General features: G+C 36.6%; 3 protein-coding genes and 1 pseudogene across 6 annotated transcripts; all 4 read left to right on the top strand.

The window, feature by feature from the left end:
- The first annotated feature begins 5,191 nt into the window (after positions 1–5,191).
- Positions 5,192–24,315, top strand: part of LOC148722019 (substance-P receptor-like) — a 69,508-nt pseudogene continuing 50,384 nt past the window's right edge.
- On the top strand, positions 12,496–22,461 carry LOC111346397 (uncharacterized). 4 transcript variants are annotated; one of them, XM_088735216.1, is made up of 3 exons: positions 12,496–12,897; positions 13,713–14,147; positions 20,991–22,461. In XM_088735216.1, exons 2-3 carry the CDS (start codon positions 14,113–14,115, stop codon positions 22,015–22,017), a joined length of 1,062 nt encoding a protein of 353 aa, XP_088591342.1. In that variant the 5' UTR covers positions 12,496–12,897; positions 13,713–14,112; the 3' UTR covers positions 22,018–22,461. The 4 variants fall into 4 exon arrangements, with proteins under 4 accessions (XP_088591342.1, XP_088591343.1, XP_088591341.1 ...); XM_088735217.1 differs by having other exon boundaries at positions 14,047–14,147; XM_088735215.1 differs by lacking the exon at positions 13,713–14,147 and having other exon boundaries at positions 12,497–12,897.
- Positions 14,154–18,560, top strand: LOC148722020 (uncharacterized). Its single transcript, XM_088736081.1, has 2 exons — positions 14,154–18,449; positions 18,541–18,560. Exons 1-2 carry the CDS (start codon positions 14,528–14,530, stop codon positions 18,558–18,560), a joined length of 3,942 nt encoding a protein of 1,313 aa, XP_088592207.1. The 5' UTR covers positions 14,154–14,527.
- LOC148722021 (uncharacterized) lies at positions 18,363–20,749 on the top strand. Its single transcript, XM_088735212.1, has one exon. It carries the CDS (start codon positions 18,587–18,589, stop codon positions 20,348–20,350), a length of 1,764 nt encoding a protein of 587 aa, XP_088591338.1. The 5' UTR covers positions 18,363–18,586; the 3' UTR covers positions 20,351–20,749.

Genomic DNA, 24,315 nt, shown 5'->3' on the forward strand with positions numbered 1-24,315 from the left:
ATACACCATTCATAGTTTTAAGAGATAAATTATAACCATCTGGAAGTTTCTTCCCAAGGCGTTTGCCTGTGACCAGTAGTGTTTTAGTCTTTTTTTCATTGAGAGGAAGTTTATTGGTGTGCGTCCAGCATTCAATTTCCTTCAAAGAAGCAGCTAGTGAATCTTGTAGAGAATCAACCGCTGAGATATCTGCCGATAATGTCAGTGTGGTGTCATCAGCATAGAGATCCAGGTCAGCACCATTAACATGTAGAGGCAAATCATTGATATAAATGACAAAAAGTAAAGGGCCAAGGATACTACCCTGTGGAACACCATGCCTCACAAGAGCAGAGTCAGATGTCACATTATCAAGAGCAATAAATTGATGTCTATCAGTCAAGTATGAACTAAACCATTTACGTGCAACTGGAGTTAAACCATAGGCATTCAGCTTTTGCAAAAGAATTTCACGGTCAACCATATCAAAAGCTTTCCTGTAATCAACTAAAAGAAGACCGCTGACTTGATCATTGTCTAGATTAAATAACAAATTGTCTATGACTCGTATAAGAGCAGTGTCTGTTCCATGGAAAGCTAATATGTTGTAGTATATTAAAAAAAGGGAAAGGGACTCAGGAGTTAGGTGTAGCGTCTCAATAATGGAACGTTAAACGAAATAAAACATGTTGATATCACGAAGATTATGATCAGTTTGTGAACAGCGAAACCAGAGTGATATGATTTGCAGAGTGATTTTCGCTAAGTGATTTCCGCCGATATGAATGATATGGTATGAAGTTTACATTATATAAATACTAAGAAGCCGAAGTATATTGCGAAATTAAAGGCAAGTACAAATACATCGAAGTTTTCTCAAGCAGACTTTGGCGTCCTTTTCTTGTTTGATAAACCCTTTGTTTCAAGCACAAGGGACTTCTAGAGGAGGCTAAGGGCCTGATTACATGAGCCGGGCTGGCCCTGTTAGCCGGGCTGATTTCTTTTGCTTTGGTGTTCGCCAAAGCGTGAAAACAAAAGAAATCAGCCCGGCTAACCGGGCCAGCTCGGCTATGTAATCAGGCCCTAAGTCGCTTTCTGCCAAATTTTGCCGTGTTCGCACGCGCTCTTAATTTCGCATCAAAAAAACTAAAAGATAAATAAACTAAAAGATCTAACCTTTCGTATGATACAAGTTTCATTAGATTTAATTACGAATTGCGTTCATAAGAACGAGACTCGTGTTAAAGCTCACGTCGATATTCTCTGTGCTTGAAACAAAGGGTTTACAAATAAAAAACAAAGGACGCCAAAGTCTGGGAGCAAACTTCGCTGTATTTGTGCGCGCTTTTAATTTGGCAATAAAGTTCTACCCCTCAGCATTTACATGGTGAAAGTTTCATACGATATCATTCATATCGGTGGAAATTACTGAGCGAAAATCACTCGGCAAATATATCACTCTGGTTTCGCTGCTCGCAAACTAATCACAATCTTCGTGATATCAACATGTTTTATTTCGTTTAACGTTCCATTATTGAGACGCCACACCTAACTTCTGAGTCCCTTTCCCCTTTAGAAATGTACTACTACATATTAACTTTCATTTGATGTAAGTTGCGAGAGGTTACTCGTGACGATTAAGTCAAATCACCACCCGTGGCGATTTGACCTCGAGTGGTGGCGAACTCTGTGGTGGCAAATTGACCGTAAACCCTCAAAAGCGATCATGCACTTTTTTCCCTCTCCAACGGACAGGCGTCAGATCTTGACAGATACTTAGTAAAGAATGTTTCAAAGTTTGCTTAGAAGCCTTGTAAGTCACCTTTACCATTACTTTAATAAAAATGTTTCAGTAAAGCCTTTCTATTTAATTTGAATAACATCTGTTTTCTTTAACCGATCTATTCGCGGAAAAAGATTTTTCACTTTATGGAGGATCGTCTCGTAATTAAACTCGTAATCGTAGCCCTAAGTCTTTCGGGCTTTCGGAAAGCATTTTGTTAAGTGTTATGAAAAAATAAAAATGTTATTTACTAGCCAAGGTCGGTCCGTATTGGGAAAAACTGTGCTCTCTGTCTTGTGTACCGCCCTCGGCTTAAGGCGTAGTCCAAGACATTGGGTACAGTTTTTTCCAGTACGGACCTCCCGTCTGGTGAATAACATGTCTGCATTTTATTAGCGCGCAGAAGCAAATATACCACGGGAAAAAGAAAGATAAAATTTATTCCCTTTTTAGCTGACATATGCCTTTGCATATATGTTCCTGAATTTTTTACACCGTTATTCTTGTTGACTTAATTCCAAAAAGATGTCCATGAATAGATAGATGTCGAAACGCGAATTATTCAAACTCTTCTTTCAATAATAAAATACATTAGAAATCTGTTTGTACGCCATCAGGCTTGCTTTTAACAATTAATTATCTGCAGGAAGAGTCAGCCATTTAAGCGGGATACAGCTTTAACGTCAAGTGTACTTTAGGCTTTTCAAGACAAAACCTCAACAGTGTACATGAAATGCATGTCGAACCCTTTTAAACGCAAAGAAAGAATACGGGAAAGAGTATTGCCAACCTCGTACAATTTTCGCCAACAGCATCTTTCTAGGTAACGTAAGATAGTTAATCGCTAGCATATTCTGTGTTGCCTCACCGCTGATTTCTGAATACTAAACACCTATAAAACAAGTACGTAAAAGTTGTAGATTTGTATGATCTTGAAATACAAGAAAAATGATTTAATTTAAATTTTCTACCGACGAAATTTTATTGTGGGAAGGGTAGGACGTCTCAACAACATTTACGGAGTTGCATGATATATATACCAAGCTCTCGTTTTGATAGAGACCTTCAATCAAACTCTCATATATGAAGATATCACTTTGCTCTCTTAACTTTGCTATCACAGCTAAGTAAAGTGTGAGACTTTAAAAGCAATCTCAGAAGCATTCGGAGGAGAAAGCTGGGAAGTCACGGAAAGTAATGAAGAAAGTTAAAAGAGGGCTCTCATTGTAACAGACCAAGTAAACTAGCAGTTTGGAGACTTGGCGTGTTTCTCGAAACTTCGGTCCACATCATAATATGAGAGGCGACAACAGAGGACGTTTCTTTCGAATAGATTTTGATTGTGTCATTCCTTAGTCTGTCCTCGACTGTATGTTTTTTTTGTAAGTCAACGAGGCGAGAAAGCCCAAAGGGAGCGTGTAATGATCTCTAACAAAACAAAAGTCCGTGAACTAATAATTCGAGCTTCAGATAAATTCGTACCAATGAGAGTCGCACAAAATTATGAAACATGTTTCTAAACCAAGCGACATGCAATATATCGCTTTCTGTCATATCTAATTAACTACAAAGAAAAGTAAGCCAATCCAGAGTGAATTTTCGCGTTCTCACTGGCGCTAAAGGGCATCCGTTGCAAGCGAAAGTTATCAACTCCTCTACCACTACCAGTGGAGCTTGCACTGCCATCTTTTTCATCTTCTTTTGATCCTTTATTGACGCTAGTTGCACTCAGGATGACGTTTTGTTACAGACCATCTCTGTAGTTGTGACAATATTTCGTCTCGAGCGAGCAGTTTCCCCGTAAGAGGCTGTAGATTCGAAGATACAATCTTCTCAGTTCGTGCCGGGAGATGATAACCATCTCAAAATGATTTCACCGTAGCATCCACCGACGCATAATTTAATTCGAAACTTTTCCTTGCCGATATATCTCAATAAATGTGATCTGCACATCATAGATGCTTTCAAGGAATTTTTTTCTTTGAAAAGAGAGCATTTTACTGTTTGAATCAACGAGTTTTGCCAAAAAGGGCCGCTAAATTTGCAAAGCGAGCAAGCTGCGAAATCCTGCGAAATACGATACCTTTAGTTATTAAAGTGAATGATAGAACAGTGGAATAGCGTAGTGGCGGAATATCCTACAACGCAGAATTCCTTGTTGCGTGAGACAGAAGTCCACAAAATTGAAATTGGAAAATAAATTGAAATAAGAAAATGATTTACCTTTGGTAGGCAATATCAAAATCAAAGCGTAGTTTTATCATTATTTGAACCGAGAGGAAAGACCGATAGAGGAACAGCGAGGTTCTTGAGCTAGCCCATGTAACTCATCATTTGTCATAGTTATTATCTATTTTCTTTAGAACTTCCAATTTTCCAGACTTTCGGCGCCAAATACTTATGACTCCTTTGTGTAACTATACTGAATTTAGTGGTATAATGATATTTAAATAATGTTAATATGTAAATATTTATCATCATTAATGTAATATTATTCATTTATTCTAGTTTAGCTTATTCCTTTTACTTCATTTTAATCACTCGAAGATATTAGCTTACAGCTACTCTTAAATTCGAGGTAAATAAAGTTTATGTATGTATGTATGTATCTTTACAATTCTTATTATCAATATCGAGCAATTATTGGTTGAGTGTCAATAAGTCACTATATTCTTGAATAATCTCTCTTGTGGAACAGAGTACTCACAAATATGTGATATGAGGCAGCAGTCGCCATGTGCTGTCTTTACTGCCTATTTTTTTATTTCGCAGAAAGGTATATCGCCTCGACCCAAGCCTCTCGCGCTTTTTCTCTCCCAAGTCACTATTGCACCGCTTACTATTTCGCTCCGTCTTACTAAATGACAACTGAAGGAAACTAGAATCGTAGAAGTTCCCAAGATACTTATGTAACGTTCATGGCGTATTGTTTACTGATAGACATATTTCTCTCTAATAAACGTCAAACGGTAAAGGCCCTGAATTTTAACCGTGAACCGTTCGGCAAAATGGAGAAAAATTAACCGTCACCCGTCAAAATTATTCCCCATGAAGACCCTTTTGCAAGGGTAATGGAGCGGTATCAGTTGTAACCAACAGAGTATAGAGGGGGACTATTGAAAATTGACTGCCCATTTAAGGGGGGAATCCTCAGAATATTACAGAGCCCAAGGGGGGACAGGTAAGTTCTCTCGTGACACCACTAAAATCCAAACCCCCTCCCCCCGCGATAAATAATGATCGGTTCCTAAAATAAATAGCATTTGTTTCTTCATTCTGCTGTTGTATGTAAAGGCCAAAAGGATAGATCAAAACAATAGTTGGGAACAATTCACAGTATTTACTTAATTGCGGCAAACATTCTCTGCTTTGTTTCAGGTTTAAACCACAGTAAAAAGACGGTTAAAATTTTTTTATCACTGACTGGCGATGAGGAGCGTGGTGGTGGCAGATAATTCATCTATTGCAGGTACGTTTTTATTTGCTATTATCTTGAAGATATTTGTTTTAGCAAATTTTAACTGAATAAGAATTCGTAACGTAACCATGGCAGCTTCTGCCAGAAAAATTCTGAGAAACAAAATCAACAGAAGCCAAGTGATTTTCGCGATACATAGGGAAAGGCATAAGGTACAAATCGCACGGTATTGGTAGGCCATTCATGCAGATACGCAGGCGCAAGTTGTATGAAGCGCCTTACTCGAGCAAAGTTATTAATCAAAAATGCCTCTCTCCCATCACTCGCTGTCACTGGAAAACTCGATAACATCCGACGACAAGCTTCTCTGTACAGTCATGACAAAAGCGGATAGCAAACTGGAGAGGGATCTTTGAAAAGTTATTTCGTCTTTTAGACAGGGTCGTTATCTAGGCTTGGCTAGGCTGAGTTAGGTTACTAACAAATTATCTGTAAGAAAAGTTATAGAGATCGAAGCTGATTTACTTTGCATTTTTTTCTTAGATGTGGCAAACTTCAGCTCATCTTTTGTTAACCGTTACTTTCCTGTCAGCAGTACTGTATAGCTAACTTTAGCATATGTGCTTATATTCGTCCTCAGCTTTTTTGGTAACATCTGTATAATTTAAATTGTGGTTTCTCGTAAAAGGATGAGGACTCACTTCAATTTCTCAATTGTAAATATGGCGGTTGGAGATCTCCTTGTTTCTCCCTTTATTATGCCGTTTGAAGCGAGTAACAAATGTCCAATTGTTAAATGTTACCTAATCGTTTAGTTTCGGTACGAAAAACGCTCTTACTCACTCCCACCAGTTTAACACATTTTATATTCTCACGCTATTAGCTGGAGTTGTTATTGAAAAACTTCTCTTGTGTACTCCCCGCTCCTCGTAGGGGAAATTTTGTATACTGGCTTATGTATACTGGGTCACAGGGGCAATGGGAAAAGTCAGCTCTGAGTTATTTATCCTAGAGATATTTGGAAGTTATCATTATTACAATTATCATTGTCATTATTATTATCATTATCATCCGACAGTTGTAAAAACTTATGTTTGCCATAAGATCATACACAGACTGGGGCGATAAACATGGCCCAGGCTGCACGTAGGAATAGAATCTTCCTAAACTTTGAAAACGTAAATAAATAAATAAAAATTAAATAATAAAATACATATATATATATCTAATAATCTGATAAATACAAGAAACGTAGCGCGAAAAATCTCTAAAAGATATGCAAGTGAGCTCCTTAGCTATCTAGTGATAATTTTAAAAGTTCTTGAAATGCTCAAGGTGTTCGAAAGGACAGCTTTCTGCATTTTTCTTAGGATCCCCTCTCCCCGGCCTCCGAATAGCTCTATCATAGACACGTCCCCATCTCTCGACCATCCGCACAGGACATCAATGATGATATGTTGTTTGACGGTGTATCCTGGATACTGCTGAGCCATCTCCCACCTCAAAGGAGCATACTTTGCAGTCTTCTCCTCGGTCTTCGTCAGCCGGTTGTCCATCCACAGGCGCGACATCTCCACAGCTATCACCTCTTTCTTCTTGACGTCGATGAAACGCGCATCTACTCTGTTCTGCTTCACAAAACTGTGCTCCGCATACACTGGAACATCTCAGAAGGCCTTGGCCTCCTGGGACTCATAGAGCTATTATTATTATCAGCAGTAAAAGCTATCTGTATGCCATGCAGTTAAGAGGAACACAGGGCGCCACGGCGTAGCCTGTGCTCCGGCTAGTGATACTAGAATTAAAAAGGTAATGTCAGATTAAAAAGTAAGGTTAAAATATGTATATATATATATATATATATATATATATTATTATTATTATTATTACTATTATTATTATTATTATTTCTTCTCCATTAACGGATTTGGACTTTTGTTTATCTACCTCTGCAATGCTCAACTTCCTTGGCAAAAGTATACCACCTGTCCAGTGTGCTCGCGACCTAATTAAGACTTATTATAGATCCAACCTCTCCTTCAATGATCAGGTACAACATCTATCACCTTCTTGTATTGCAAACTTAAGTCAAATAAATTGTGTTTGACATGCATTCAACAAAGAAACACTGTCAGTCATCATCAATGCTCTTGTGATGGGTAAGATTGATTACTGTTCAGCCATCTGGTCAAGTACTACTGATACTGAAATGTTTGCTATGAGCTATGGAAAGATTAATAATACCATCAAAGTGTCCACATGTTCTATAACTGCTTATTTAAAGATTGTTGGGAAACATAGACATCATGCTTTTATATTTATTCGAAACACCACAGATACTAATCAATTTTTAACAAGGTACAATTAATTCAAAACTACACAGCCAGCTAGAATTATTTTTGGTACACGTATTATGTACGATCATATCACCCGTGTTCTTCCTGGGTTAAAGTGGCTACCCATCAAACAACATCTGGAATTAAAGAATGCAATGATTGCCTTTAAATGCATCAATGGCTTAGCATCACAGTTAACCCATGCTCAAAGTTCAGTAAAAGAAAGGATACGCACAATTACACAACAAGGAATAACGATCTTCACATTAATAAATATCGAACAACAAGTGGCCAACGTACATTCTTATACAGAACAACTAAGATATGGAACTCTTTAGACACTTCTTTAAAATCTATTGTAAGTATTACTACAAACTTTTAAAAGGAAGCTCAAGTCTATCTTGATACAGAAGTTTATTGATGAATGATAAAATTGAAAGTTTAAGTCTACAGTTGATTGAAAGATGATCCTTTTAAATATATTTGTGAATTTTTCAGTTTTTGTAAATTGGCATTGAAAAGCCATTTATTGGAATGTCAATAAAGTTTATACTGAGGAAGGACAAAATGAATCACAAGATGAAAGCTGTTAAGGACGATTTTCCCAACTTTAGAAAAATAGTTAATGACGATTCGATCAGACTGTATCAGCGGCGATTTCTTGTTTTAATATTCTTACGACGATGTTACAAGTGACCTAGCGATGCGACGACTAGTGGAAAAAAACTAACACCTAAAGAACGTGACGAGTCTCGAATAACGAATCAATATGCAAATGATAGTCGCGCGCTACGCGACAACTGTAACGCAAAAAAAGTCTCTTTAACAAAAGCTTACTTCAGTATTTTCATTTTCACAGGCATAAATTGTCATGTACTTGTCTCGGGACTGCTTTGAAGAACTGACTGGATTTACACTTTTTGAACTCTGAAACCAGGGGAGAGGTCCAGCAAATCCACTCTATCAAGTTCAGGAAGCAGTGATAAAGGAGGTCACATGAGAGTGTATTGCTTTACAGAATCCAAGTTGTTAGAGATCTTAAGTTCTAGATTGTTGAGGATGATCCCTAGAGAACTTGAGCCGAAAGGACCCTTATTTAGAGCTGTACCATGGACAGGAAACATCAGAAAGGGCAGACAAAGGCTGATTTTTATTAGTCATCCATATGCATATCTGCACCAGTCTTGCTCAAGAACACGTTTGATAATAACTTTCATTCTTTATCAATTAGGGATAACTTGAGTACAATCAATTTGCATATATTTTATTTTTCAGTGCTCTTTTACGCTTCCCTAATTCATAATGAGAAACAATTACAATCTTCATTTTGACCATGACAGAAGTAATCTATCATATGACTTTCAATAGAAAATGTTACTCATCCATCAGTAACAAGCATTTGATTCTACAAAAATGTAGTTCCCTTTTCACTGATCTTTCTTACTGATAAGTCATGAACACTGCTCCATCTTTATACCAAGGTATAAAGTGAAGAGGTACAACAAATCCATAACATTGCTCCTCTTTATGTCACTGGTACAAGGAAATATGACCATATTACTCCTGCCTTAATACAAATTAATAATTGGTTGCTTGTCTCATATTGAATCATTTTATTACCTTCTTTTTGTCTATAAATCATTGAATGGTCTCTGCCCGCAATATCCAAGGTGATTGCCTTAGCCCACTTCTCTTTAACTTGTGTTTTAACACGTTTCTAAAGCATATTAAATCTGAAAAATACCGCCAGTTTGGCTTTTCCCTCGAGTTCTTAAATCCCATTCACTGGTTTCAGTTCGCTGACGATGCCGCTGTCATAAGCGGTCAAGAATCAGAAAAGCAACACCTAATTAATCTACTTCCCTGTGTGGAAATTGGTGAATCATTTCGTTACTTAGGTCGCTTCTTTGACTTCAACATGTCTAATAACCAACTCAAATCTGAATTGTCTTCTCTTGTACAAATCTTGATGAATGACATCGATATAAAGCCACTGCATCCTAAACACAAACTTCTTCTGTACAGCCGCTATGTCCTATCGAAGTTGTCATGGCATTTCACCGAAGCAAATATATCCAAAACCTGGATAACGCAACATCTCGACTCTGTAGTGAATGGCTACATCCGAAAATGGCTTGATATTCCGATATCTGGAACACTGAGCAATGTTTTCCAAGAAAGCATGATAAATTTGTGTTATGTTAATTTGCTTAAAATCCCGCGGGAGTTTCGTAACCCAGAACTGTTATGAATTTAGCATTTTTTGTTTTTAACCGCATGTGTTGTAAGTTGCTGGTAAGTTTTAGTTTAATCGTTGTGTATTAAAGGTCGTATCTTAAAAGTTTAGAGTCGCTTTTCGAGTGAAGACAAAAGCATTTTGGTCTTAATATTTGTCCTCCCTCTATCAAATTTTCTCAGTGCCAGTCAGTTCTCCGAAATTCATTAAAAGAGTCCCCAAATGATTCCTTGAAAGCTCTCTGGAAATCGTCAAGCTGTCACACTAATATTCAACATGATGTGTACAAATGCACTAAGGAAGTTCTTAAGGATTTCCTTTCTAATCAAGAGGATAACCTGCAACACCACCTAACATCTCAAGCTTTCTTCTTCTCAAATGTTATCAAGTATTCATTGTCATCTGTTAATTCTATTTGGTCAGTGGCCCAGTCTCATCTACCGAAGAACATTTACAACTTTACCATCCGCTACATCAACAATTCTCTTCCTACACGTAAGAATTTGGTAAGATGGGGATTATCACAAAGTCCTGATTGTTCCTTTTACCTTAATCCTGAGTCACTCCTTCATGTGGTCGCTGGTTGTCAACAACGCCTTGATCGCTTTACCTAGAGACACGACTCAATCCTTAACTTCATTGCCAAGTCCCTTCAACCTGTAATTAATGTTAGCTCCTCAATCTATGCAGTTGTTACTGGTTTTCTAAATCCCTCGATAATAACTGGTGAAAATTATCGCCCATATCTTCTTTTCCTAACCCAGTCCAAGTGCCTATATGTTCCCGAATTAACAGTTGGTTTCGAATCTAACTTGTACAACAATGCAGTACGTAAAAAAGAAAAATATCGGAACTTGATTAACGAAATGAGTAGAACTTTCAGATGTGTGAAGTTTGTATATCTCTCCATGAGCTGCCATGGCGTTTTCTCAGATGAATGCTCTACGTTCTTAGACACGATGAATGACATAGGCATTGACAAAAAGCAGCAACTTTACATAATCAAGAAAATGATAAATATTGCTATTACAGCAACATATTACGTCTTTTGTTGTAGAAATAGGAATTGGGACAACCCAGATTTGAAGCAATTTTGATTTTTGTGTGTGTTGAATAAGCCCATCTCAAGCAGCATTTGTAAATTGCCTATACGTAGTGAGATTTACAATTGTACATTTCAAAACACAAATAAAGTTTCCATTATTATTATTATCATAATATTGAATATTGTGTCAAGCATCTCTCCATATAAATAATTGTGTGATTTTTTATAGTTACATGACTTCTTTATGCACACATATACTGTACGTATTATGCTGACCAAGATCCTTACACATTCATGAGCCATTTCCCTTTCAACCAAGTTCTTACAAGGTCTCCTAGTTATTGTGCTAATAATCAGACTAGATTTCTGTGCTTCTCTTTATTCAACTGGATTCCCTTGGAGCAACTACATGGCATTCCTTGTACTATTGATTGTGGACAAGGGAGGAAATTTTATTTCAAGTTACAGGTGCTTGGTATGAAGAGCATCCTACATATGATTAGATTTCCAGTGTGTTTCACACCCATCTGTTGAAAACCGACGAACGAAGGGCTAACGCTCGAAACGCCAGCTTTTATAACCGTAACAGTGGCCAATTTACCATTTCAACTTTGTTGATATATTCAAATTATCTCGTTACCCCCACCGACGCAGCGCCAAACAGTTTCTTTAGAAACTATCAGCTTTTATTGTTGAAAACCATGTTTCAGGAAAACACTTGTGTTTGGGGTCAGCCACTTTGATCATTGCTTTTGCAAGTTTGGTGGCTCCTAAAGAGCTGTTGTTGCTCACAAGCATAAGGTTTTTTTCTTTTTTTTTTTTTCTTTGTTTGGCTCCAAGTGGTGTTAAACCTTCCATAATGCTCATTCAACCAGCAGGGTATATCCATTCTACTACAAATCTGTTTACAGTGTCTCCCCCCAGCTAGACATATCACCAGCACTCCACCACAAGACAGAAACATATCACACTCCCAAGAAATTTGCAATGAATGGAAAAAGTTACTTGTTACTTCAAAGTTACTTCAAATAGTCTGGTGTACTGAGCTAGAAACAACCCAATCAACAAACTGAAGATTTCCTCATGTTTAATATAAAATCTGACCAGAATGAACAAAATAGTGCTTGAACAAAATAGTGCTTGAACAATAACACAGTAAGATCAAACACAATTCTAAGTCAGTAGAAATTATGTCCATACTATAGATAAGGATTCGAATTATTCTCAGTTTTTTTAGTAGTTGACACCTGTTTAGGGGAATCTGTTCTAAGTTAGTAAACCAGCTTTCCGAAGTCAGCTGTTCAAAGTGGTTGGTGCTCTAGGTTAGGCATTGCGAGAGTCCCAGTCAATATTGTGGTGCGTAAGTCAATGATATGTTCAGCAATGTGATTGCTGACATCACCTTTGCTCGTGGCCTGCGTGTGTTCAGTCAGTCTTTATGCGAGGTTTTTGCCAGTCTGATGACGACTTCCACACAGGTTGTCAAAATGTCAGTCACCACCACCGACAACAATCCTTCACAGGACTTCACTCACCCGGAAGATCACACTACACATTCACAGAAATAATATGATCACCTAAAGACTTGCATACTACCCTCTCGAGTAGTTAACCTGGAGCACTAAGCAAAGATATTACTTGAAAATTGTTAGGGTCCAGTCTATTCCCTTTTTGTGTCTGCTGCATTTGCATGCAGACACAATGATAAGCTGTAAAACGCGCGACCATTACTTCATATAAGATAAAATCGCGGATTTTCTCATGACGTTTCACCGTGGATTCCATTTCGTGACATGTTACATGAAGTATTCTCAAAGTGTAATACTTTCGGTAGCCTGTAATACTTTCGGGTGTAATACTTTCGGGTTAAATTCGTTCCTCTGGGGAATATTGGAACCAATCGGATTTGAGAAATGGACAACGCCAACAGCTCGTGGCACACAACTAATTTCCGGAAAGACTCGGAAGCAATCAAATACGAGAAAAGGAAACGTCAACTTCGTCAACAACCATGTGCTTCCGTTCAGCTTTCGAAGGAAGAGGTCCGCCATCTTGTGGTATATTTCACGTGAGCTTATTGCAGTGTTTGTTGCTTGCTAGGTAAGTGATCTTTTCGTTTTTCATCTTTGTGATGGATTTCTTAAAGGGTATTTTGTCCATTTGCCACAGCATTCGCACTACTTGTTTGTCCGGCCGTGTGAAAGGTTTTGAAAGATGCTTTGAAGTTGTAGATCGATGGAAGCTTTCTTGGCGCCAACAGCATCACCACTCGGCGATATTGCGAGTGCCTTGGACACAAAATAAGCTTTATGAGCCCCATTTGGGGAAAAGAAAGTCCCTTCGGGGAATAAATGAGCCCCATTTGGGGAGAGAAAGGCCCATTACGGGAATTATTGAGCCCCTTTTGGGGATTATAAAGCCCACTGAGGGAAATATGCCCTGTTTAACCCGCTGTTTGGGAAATGAAATCGCCCCTAAAGTGAAAATACCTTTCACTGGCCAGACATTTGCGAAAGCTGTTGCAATTTTTAACCTACAAGGGAAGTGTAGAAGTACAATTCATGATATTTGTTATCTAAGGATAGTTTCTAACAGATCTTTAAAAACAGATGTAAGATTTGTTGTGGGAGCTTCCATTGTTGATGTACCGCCATCGAAAGAATTCCACAAACATTCCCCTCGGAAAAATTCCAAGTTCGTTAAACAAGTAAAACGACATAGAGACCGAGAGCCATCTAGAATACCTGTGAAAAAGGTCCTAAATTATATGAAAAAGAGAAAAGCTAGAAGCAAGCTAAAGTTTATTTTTAAGAAATGTACCCCTAAATCTTCAAGATTGTATGACTTGGTTACTCACTATAAATTGTGGTATATACGGTATTTACAAAAATGCAACGCTTTTATTACTTCCTTAGTCAATTTTAAAAGACTGGCAACAAAAAAGTCAAAAAAAAGAAAGCAAACTAGTAGCTGTTGTTCAGGTAAAATTAAAAAATCAACTTGCCCGGCTAAAACATATTGCGTATCAAGGATGAATCTTTTGAGATCAGGTGACGTTGAATTAAATCCAGGTCCCGAACAGAATGTGAACAATCAGACCAATTTGTCAGTGGATTCCTCAACATTGCTTAACTTTCGATTAGGACAGTTGGGATTGATAGCTTTAGATGTGGGTGGTGCAGGTGACTGCTTTTTTAAAGCCGTATCACATCAATTGTATGGTAATCCCAGTCATCACTTTCACATCAGACAAGCTGCTGTCCAATACCTCAGGGATAACCCTGAACGTTTCATTGAAAGCAACACTCAGAACTCATGGAATGGTTACTTGACAAATATGTCAATGCAAGGTACATGGTGTGATGCATTAATTGTACAAGCAGTTGCAGAATCACTTAATATACAAATTTATATTGTAGAATCTCACATAAATTTTGGACAGGCAACTTTAATAGAGCCACGCCATTCATCATCACAGCAACCAAGAACAATATATATAGGTCATGTAAACGAAGTGCATTATGTATCAACAATACCAAATAGCTCTTACTCAGGAAATGAGCACCCTTACAGAAGTCACAATAGTGATTTCAATTTTACAGAACAAAATGTTCTTCCTGAACAAGTACACAATAGTACTGGAAAAAGAAAACACAATAATTATTCCAATCTGAATGATGTTAGAATAACCACTAAGAGCAATGAAAAAAAAAGCAAATGGAATTCTTACATGAATTATTACAGAAATAACAGAAGGGCTGGTAAAAAGAATCAAAGCTGTGAACGTAACAGTGATAAACAAAGTTCACCCACTAAAGAGAATACAAATGCTGTATTTGTAAATAATGGTAGTCAAAAAAGAAAACACAATTATTCCCATCTGAACGATGTTAGGATAAGTACTAAGAACAGTGAAAACCATGAATGCAGATCCAAAACTCATGAGCAAAAAAATAAATGGAATTCTTACATGAATTATTACAGAAATAACAGAAGGGCTGGTAAAATGAATCAAAGCTATGAATGTAACAGTGATAAACAAAGTTCACCCACTAAAGAGAATACAAATGCTGTACTAGTAAATAATGGAAGTCGAAAAAGAAAACACAATTCTGATGTAAACAATTTAAGAATAAGCACTAACAGTAGTGGAAATGATAAATGCAAATCCAAGACACAGGAGCAGAAAAAAAACTGGACTTCTTACATGAAACATTACAGAAATAACAAAAGGGCTACTAAAATGAATCAAAAGTATAAGTGTAACAACAAGAAGCAAACCTCAACCACTAAAGAAAATAATAATGCTGAAAGTCAAAAAGAAAAAAACCAAAAAATACAAAACATGGCTGCCTTAATAATGAGGTTTCATGACATTGTGTCACAGGGCCCCTTATATATTTGTAGTTGTTGTGATCAGCTGTGGTATAAACACAGTGTTTACCCAGCTACTAAAATAAGAAAATCAAACCCTGCTGCTGAAAAATATCTTATAAAAACAAAAAGTGTCAACAATAAAGAGTGGCTATGTAGAACTTGTCATAATTACTTAGCAAAGAATAAAGTTCCACCCCTTGCCATATTGAATGGAATGAGTTTTCCAATAAAACCTGAATTTTTTGACCTCAATGAACTGGAATGTAGGCTTGTAGCTCCAAGACTTGCATTTCAAAAATTAATGCAAGCTCCAAGAGGAAGGCAATTCAAAATACATGGAAATGTTGTAAATGTCCCAGCAGAAGTAACTGATACTGTCAATATCTTACCAAGGTTACCCAATGATGCTGGTACAATTAAAGTCAATTTAAAGAGAAAATTGCAATACAAAAGCTCAGCATTGTCTCTCAATATAAGGCCACATAAAGTTGTTCAAGCAGCCAATTGGCTAGTTAATAACAGCACTCTCTACAAACAGGAAGGAATAACTGTAAATCAAGACTGGGGAGTAAACAGTTTATTAGGTGAAACTAATCCTGAAAATCAAAATGAACAATCAGAAGAAATACAAAACACCAGTAGCTGCAATAAGCAAAGTAATATTAGTGGAAGTGATGTCACTGATAGTGATGATCAGTGGACTGAAGATGAGGCAGAAATACCTGCTGGTGTTACTGACACCATGTTGACGAACACAGAATTTGTTGAAGACAGTGAGCCTCAACATATATTAAATGTTGCACCAGGAGAAGGAACCAAACCCCTAAGTATATTCAGAGATCAATATTCTGAAGAATTAGCGTATCCTGGTATATTCCTTGGTCAAGGTCGGCCGGAAAATAAAGATAGACTAGTTAACGTTCATTATAGCGACATCTGTAAATCTGAACTAAGACGCTCAGATAGGAGAGCTGCTATGTGTGTTGAAAATATATTCTTTAAAACAAAAAAACTTCAAATGAAAATTATGTTAGGGAAATCACAAGTTGCTCTTAGGAAGTGCAAAGGAAATAATAGATCTTTAAATGCAGGACAGTTGAAATGTGAAGGAGCAATAGAGCGCTTGATTCATCTTGATGAAGGATTCCAATTCTTGAGAGCATTAAGAGGTTCACCACCATATTTTGAAAAGGCTAAGAAAGATTTGTTTGCAATGATTAGACAATTAGGACCATCTTCTATATTCTGTAGTTTTTCTTCAGCAGAAACACAATGGATACATTTCCTTCGAATACTTGGCCAGGTAGTTGATCATAAAGACTACACTACCAGTGAGCTTGAAAATATGACCTGGGATGAGAAATGCAGGCTTATTCAAAGTGACCCAGTGACATGTGCTAGACATTTTGATTATCAAATTAGTCAATTTCTCACGAACTTTCTTTTTGGTAAAGCTCAACCATTAGGCAAAATTTCTGACTGGTTTTACCGAGTAGAATACCAGCAGCAGGGCTCACCCCACATACACATGCTTATATGGCTTGAAGATGCACCAGTATTTGGAGTCGACGACGATGCTGCCGTTACAGACTTTATTGATAAAATAATTAGTTGTCAGTGGCCAGTTGATAATACAGAATTACATAAACTAGTGAACAGGCAAATTCACAGGCATTGTCACACTTGTAGAAAAAAGTCAAAGAATGAATGTCGATTTAACTATCCACAACCTCCTATGAGAGCAACTGAAATTCTTTACCCTTTAGAAGCAGACATGCCACAAAATAAAATAAAACAGCACAAAGACACTTGGAAAATAATCAACAAGCAATTAAATGATATGAAAGAAGGCGAACCTATAACATTTGAACAACTACTTGTCAAATTAAAAGTTACTGAAAATGAATATCGACTAGCTGTGAGGTCATCGTTAAATTCACCAACTGTGTTTTTAAAAAGAAAACCGAATGAGTTAAGAATAAACAACTATAATCCTGCTTCCCTCGAGGCGTGGAGAGCAAACATGGATATCCAGTTTGTACTTGATGTGTATGCATGTGCCATGTACATAGTTTCGTATATTTCTAAAGCACAAAAAGGAATGAGTGAACTTTTACGACAAGCATGTGCTGAAGCCAGAAAAGGAAATTCTAGCATAAAGCAACAAGTCCGAGACATTGGAAACAAATTTTTAAACAGTGTCGAGATAAGTGCACAAGAAGCTGTTTACATTGTTTTACAGCTTCCTATGAAGAAGTCTTCTCGTCAAGTAATATTCATAAATACCACTCCTCCTAATGAAAGAGTTCAGCTTTTAAAATCAATAAATGACATTGAAGAAATGGATGATGATTGTGAAGATGTATATACCAATGGTCTTTTGCAAAGATATGCAAAACGCCCTTTAAGTCTTGAATACTTAACATTGGCAGATTGGACTGCATGGTATGACTCATGTGGAAAACCATATGTAAAAAAATCATTCGAAAGAGATTCTGATAACCTTCCATTAGAAACAGCTGATGATGAACAAAATGACGATGACCTTTTTGAGGATAATCTCATCAATCCCAAAAGTAACAAAAAAAGATCAAAGGCTAGAATTATAAGAAGTGTTTGGTATAACTGTGAAAAAGATCCAGAAAAACATTATCGTGAATTAATAATGCTGTTTACGTCATGGAGAAATGAGGACACTGATTTGTTAGCTAACTGTTCCTCCTACCAAGAACGTTTCATAAATGTAAAAGATAGTATAAATAAGCAAATGAAACTATATGCTGTTTGCAGTGAAGACTTAGACAAAATCCATGAACACTTGATTCATCTTGATGAAGACAATGATCATTTTGACTCAATAGCACCATTTACACAAAACAGAGAATACCAGGATGAGGCTGAGGGTCTTCAAGATTTGCATCCTGATCTCAATGAAAACTATGATTTATCAGAAGATGTTGGAATTCCTTCAGCAATAGAAACTAGTGAACCACTGATACTAAATGAATTACAAGACCAAGAGTACAGACAATTGGTGCAAACACTAAATCAAAAGCAAAAGGAATTTTTTTATCATATCTTGCATATTGTTAAAACATCAGACAAACCATTCTACTATTTCCTCTCTGGAGGAGCTGGAGTGGGCAAGTCCCATCTGGTCAAATGTCTACATCAAGCAGCACTAAAATATTACAACTCCAGAGCTGGTGAAGACTTCAATGATGTTAAAATACTGTTATTAGCACCAACTGGAAAAGCTGCTTTTGGCATACAAGGTAATACAATACACAGTACCTTGGCAATTCCAGCAAGCCAGTCACTAAAGATTTATAAACCTCTTGACTCAAGTAGACTTAACACTCTGAGATGTAAACTTCATGCAGTGAAACTAATATTTTTGGATGAAATTTCAATGGTTGGCAATACTATGTTTAATGTACAAATAAATAACAGATTAAAAGATATTATGGGCAGCAAAGAACCATTTGGAGGTGTAAGCATGATAGCACTTGGTGATTTATTTCAGTTACAACCTGTTATGGATGGTTATGTGTTTAAAGATATGAACAACTCAGAATATCGAGCTCTTGCTTCCAACTTGTGGCAAGAACTATATACAATGTTTGAATTAGAAGAAATTATGAGACAAAGAGAAAGCAAAGAATTTGCTCAACTTCTTAACAGGTTACGAGAAGGTAATCACACTCCAGAAGACATTGCAAAACTTAAAGAGAGATGCATTTCAGAAAATTGTACAAATTACCCTATCAATGTCCCCCATTTGTTCATACAGAATTCTAAAGTTGATGAGTTTAATAGGAGAGTTCACATGGCTGCAACTGGTGAAAAGTATACAATTAAAGCCTTAGATAGTGTTGTGGGTGCTAACTCTGCAGAACTAAGGGATAAGATCTTAAAGCAAGTACCACTTGATCCTAGAAAAACTAAGCAATTACCTTTAAACCTTCAACTTGCTGAAGGTGAAAGAACAGAAATCGCAGTGAATCTAAGGACTGATGATGGCATGACAAATGGTGCTGCTAATATTGTAAGGAAGATACAATTACATGACAAAAACAGACCTTCTGGAATAATATGGGTAGAATTTGACCAAGCACATGTAGGAGGAAAAACTAGACATGATTATAGGCACTTATTTGTACAAGGTATTGAACGCAAATGGACTCCTATCAAACCTATCACTGCACAATTTGCAGTTGGAAGAAACAGAACAGCTCAGGTTGTGAGAAAGCAATTTCCATTGAGACCTGCAGCTGCTAAAACCATTCACAGATCACAAGGTGACACTGAGACAAGAATAGTAGTTAACTTTAACACCAGGAGAGCAATACCTCACATTCATTATGTAGGATTAAGTAGAGTAACAACTATAGAAGGGCTTTACATAACTGACCTTTGTGAGAACAAAATAGCTGTAAATCATGATGTTAAAGCAGAAATGCAACGCTTACGGACAGAAAAGCATCTCCACTTTTCTTTAACTCCTATTTATGAAATACATGAACCTACTGTTAAGTTATGCTTCCTTAATTCAAGATCATTGCATAAACATATAGAAGACATACGCAAAGATTTGAACTATTCACATACTGATGTCAGTATATTCTCAGAAACAAGGTTATATACTTTAGACAGCAATACTGCATACACAATTAGTGGCTACAGTTTATTTAGAAATGACAGTCAATGCACAACATGTAATACCAGACCTTATGGTGGAACAGCTGTGTATAGTAAAATAAGTTTTATTCCTGGGTATCCAGTTTGCATGAACACAAATGGCGTAGAAATAACTATTGTAAAACTTGAAAAAATACCACAAATTACCATAATAGGTGTGTATCGGTCACCCAGAGTGCCTGTACGACAGATGTGTTTAGCATTAACAGAACTTCTGACTATGAACTGTTCCCAATTTAAACTATTTATGGGTGATTTTAATGTGAACTGGTTAAATGAAAAAGAGAAACTTCCTCTTTATAATTTCTTCATTAGAGAAAACAGCTACAGGCAATTAATATCATGTTATACAACTGACAACAGAACCACCATAGACCACATTTATACTAATTTACCTGAATCACAGGTGAATTTGCACATTTTAGAAACATATTTTTCAGATCATAAAGCAATCTGTGCATTAATTCGAACATAATTGCTGCTGTAGACAGCCGTCAATATTCTTGAAGCCATCGATAAATTAACCGTAAAAGTGTCAAAGAAACTAGAAATATCGAAAATAAAACTCTTTTGTGTGGTGTAACTGAGCTTAAAAGAGGATTCTGTTGCTTAAATGTTTCAAAAGGAAGCTTTAATACCACATCTGTAAATGAGCTCCAAGCGTCGTAACTTGGCCGGGTAGGATTAGTTATTTGCTTTGTATTTTATAAACAAATAAAAGCATGAGTTGACATCTGTAAATGAGCTGCAATCGTCATAACTCCAGTAGGATTAGATATTCGCCTTGTATTTTATAAACAAATAATAGCACATATTGTACGTAGTATTAAAACATGCAACTAACAGCAGCACTCATTTCTCATTGAGAACTGCTACATGTAGTTTAAATTTTCTTGTGTTGTTTGAGGTTGCTGTCTAATTTTGGATAGTAACCCTGAACGCTCTCTTTTCCCCGCCATTTGATTAAAACTTACAAAGGCAAGTATTACTTTGCTTTAAACATTACATTACAACTTTACATGTACAACGCAAAAATACAATTTCTTTAATTAAAATATATTAAAATTTATTATCTTGCTACAAAGTATTCATTTTAAATCTCTTTCTCTCAACAGCTTTAACATGGACAAAAATCATGAACTAACAGGATATCTCCATGCTGTATCGCCAGTGAAGAAAAGCTCAAAATCAAGCTACTTTGAAATGTTACTTCAAACTGGCTCTGATAGTACCGTTAGAGCAATATGCTTTGCCACAAAAAAACACGATGACCTGAAAGCCAGAAGTTCAAAAAAGAGCCCTGTGAAGCTCAGCAACTTCCAAATGGATCTTAAATCAAATACAGTACTTATGGACAACAAAGTCCGAATTGACGCAACCAAGGTATCATTCACACCAAAAGAAATACCACAAACAAATAACATAGCGTCACTCTCTGGTGTCCACTTCCAACAGCTGATAACAATTAAAGCGAAAGTTACAAAGATCAGTGGTACAAAAAAAGTAACTACAGCGAATGGAGAAAAATGTAAAGCTGAATGCTTCCTCAGCGATCCATCCGGAACAATAACATTAACTCTCTGGGAAGACAAAATAAATGAAGTCAGTGAAGGAAAAACTTATACATTCCATAACGTTAGAGTTATAAAAGAATACAAGTCTGACAAACTAGCCTTGGGCACAACGATGCATGACTGTACAGTGTCAGAAGCAGAGGACTTCATTGAATCCTTACCCCAGTCTGTTGAACTGCCTGATTCTTTTACAACCACAGAGGCCAAGGTTGAAGTCATTGGTCTGCTAACATTCGGAAAGTACCTTTCATGTTTACAGTGCCACAAAAAGGTAGCAGATGGATCTTTTACTGCCAAGATTATAAAATGTGGTAACTGTAATCTGACGCAAAAAAGAGATAAATGTATTACCAACTGTTTTGCACAAGTTAAAGTTTCACAAGATGACAACCAGTTCACTGTAACATTCTTCCAAGAACAAATTAAAAAAGTTTTTAATATCTTACAACGTCCACAAACACTGGATGAAGAAAAGATAACAGAAGCACTCTTAGATGCTCCAATCTTAAAAATAAAATATGACAATAAATCAAAGATCATAAACGAGGTATCTCCCTATATCATTTGAATAGCTGTTCATGTACTTCCCTCATCATTGGCAAAGGTTGAAAACAAAAACGTGGGAAGTGCAAACCTGTACAAACAAAATTACAAAGTTCTTTTATTAATGCCAGATTTACGCTCACATACAACCTGTAAGACAGTATACACAGGCAGAAATGCTGTTATAGTTTATTCCTATTAAAATCATTGTGTAAATGATTTCGATCAAAAAGTAACAATATACAACATTGAATGAGTGGTTCAGTTGCTATTAATTAGATTACACTTTATTGCAATTTTTTGGCAATTTCGTTAACTTTGAGTAGTTCCGTTACAGTTATTGCCCCTTAAACAGTTCTTGAAGTACCCTTAAGTTTCGTTACAGTTCATTACAACATAAATATACCATGTGGAATTACTAATGTTTAACAAAATAAGTTGTGTTAATAAAAGCAATTGAATTACCACATTGTCTTTGCCACTGTGTTACGATTTTTTCCGGTACACTTATTTCCATACCTTTATATGTTACATGCAGTTCATTTTGAAAAATATTAATGCTAATGGACATACAACATAGTGAACACAAGGCAAAAAAAAAAAAAAAAAAACACCCTAGTATAAAAGAAACAGAAGTACTACACTTGATTGCATAAAATAAAACTATCCGCTCCCAGGAAACACCTTGCACTACCAAATGTTAGCATAGCGGACCTTTTTTTAAAAAAATCACTGGAGTAACATATGCCACTGTTCTTTGTGAAAACGCCATCCTATTGCAGCAGACACAAGTACCCGTTGGGTACCTATTTTTAAATATAGGTATATGGTAACTGAAGATTCTTTCCACTACTCGGGGGGACTTGCAACAATCCCTTCTCTTTTAAAGACCTCAAACAAGCCTTGGACAAGAGATCCCTATCCCAGTTTAAGATCTTTAGGTGAGATTTTATCTGGTCCAAGTAATGTAATCTATTGCCATGATAGTCCAAATATCAACAAGTTTAAACTAAAATTGAGGAATCAAATGAATATTTACTGAATGGACATTCTATACCTTCTTTAACGGTATTTCTGTGACTTTTGTATATTTTTTTATGAGCTTGCATTTTGTTTATGTACATTTTTTTTATTGTTTAGTGCTGTATTTCTAGAGTTTCTTCTTTATAAAAGATCCTTAATTTAGGTTAACCTCTGGGCTTCCTATTTCTTAATAACAGTTCTTATTTTAACAGTGCTTGTTATTTTTTTAAAAAAAAGTATTGTATTATACACTACCCCTTCTCTTCTTAACCAAATTGATTGCAATCATGTCAGAGGAGATAGCAGAAAGCGTACTTGCCAACAGCTTCTATATCATTCATGGAAAAGCTGGGAGAAGTATTTCCATGGATTCGTTTCTTGAGTACAAGAATAATTCCTTAAAGGCAAACTTGGATCTACTTGGGCCAAATTTCAAAGAAGAGTCTGCCCAGAGAATAAAAGGTTTAATTGGTGTCAGTGATGGTATTTTGATTGATAGTGTATGTCAGGATTGTAAGAAATCAAAAGATGACACCAGACTCAATGGTTTCATAGGACCTATGAACGGCTTAGTGCTCGAAATCATCCCTTCGGATTTACCTTCAGGGACAACCAGTCTGTTCTCAAGACTCCAGGATTTAACCTGGTCTAAGACTCCGTGTAAAATAACGGCATAAATTGTAGTATCATCTGCATGCATATATAATTCCCCACTGGTCACGTGATCCGGTAGGTTATTAACATAAGTAGCAAACAGTCTAGGGCCTAGCAAAAATCCTCGAGGAACTCCAACTCTAACAGGTTTTAGATTTGATTTAACATTATTAACTTGAGTCCTTTGCATACTGTTGGTGAGATAATCTCTGATCCAGCTCCACATATCACCCAATACACCAACTGCTTTAAGTTTTTCTGCAAGAATTATGTGGTCCACGCAATCAAAAGCTTTCCAAATATCAATGAACAAGAATCCAACCTTATCACCAGTATCCAATGCTCTCCTCCAGGACTCAGCAAGATGGAGGAAAAGGCTTTCAGTAGAGTATCCTTTCCTAAAACCCCATTTTCTATTAATTAAGATACCATTAGAAATAATATGCAGTAAATGGTTTGAGAACCTGGGGGTGACATGTGAAAGCGTAGTGTGATCGTCCGGGTGAGTTGTAGTCCTGAGAAGGACTGTTGTTGGTGGTGGTGGTGGTGACTGACATTTCGACAACCTGTGTGCAGAAGTCACAATCACAGTTACGTGAATAGCTGTTGTCAGTAGAATGTTCTTAGTCCAGTTTGTGTAAAAGGA

This window comes from Stylophora pistillata, chromosome 10 (genome assembly GCF_964205215.1).
Source record: "Stylophora pistillata chromosome 10, jaStyPist1.2, whole genome shotgun sequence".
Lineage (NCBI taxonomy): Eukaryota > Metazoa > Cnidaria > Anthozoa > Scleractinia > Pocilloporidae > Stylophora > Stylophora pistillata.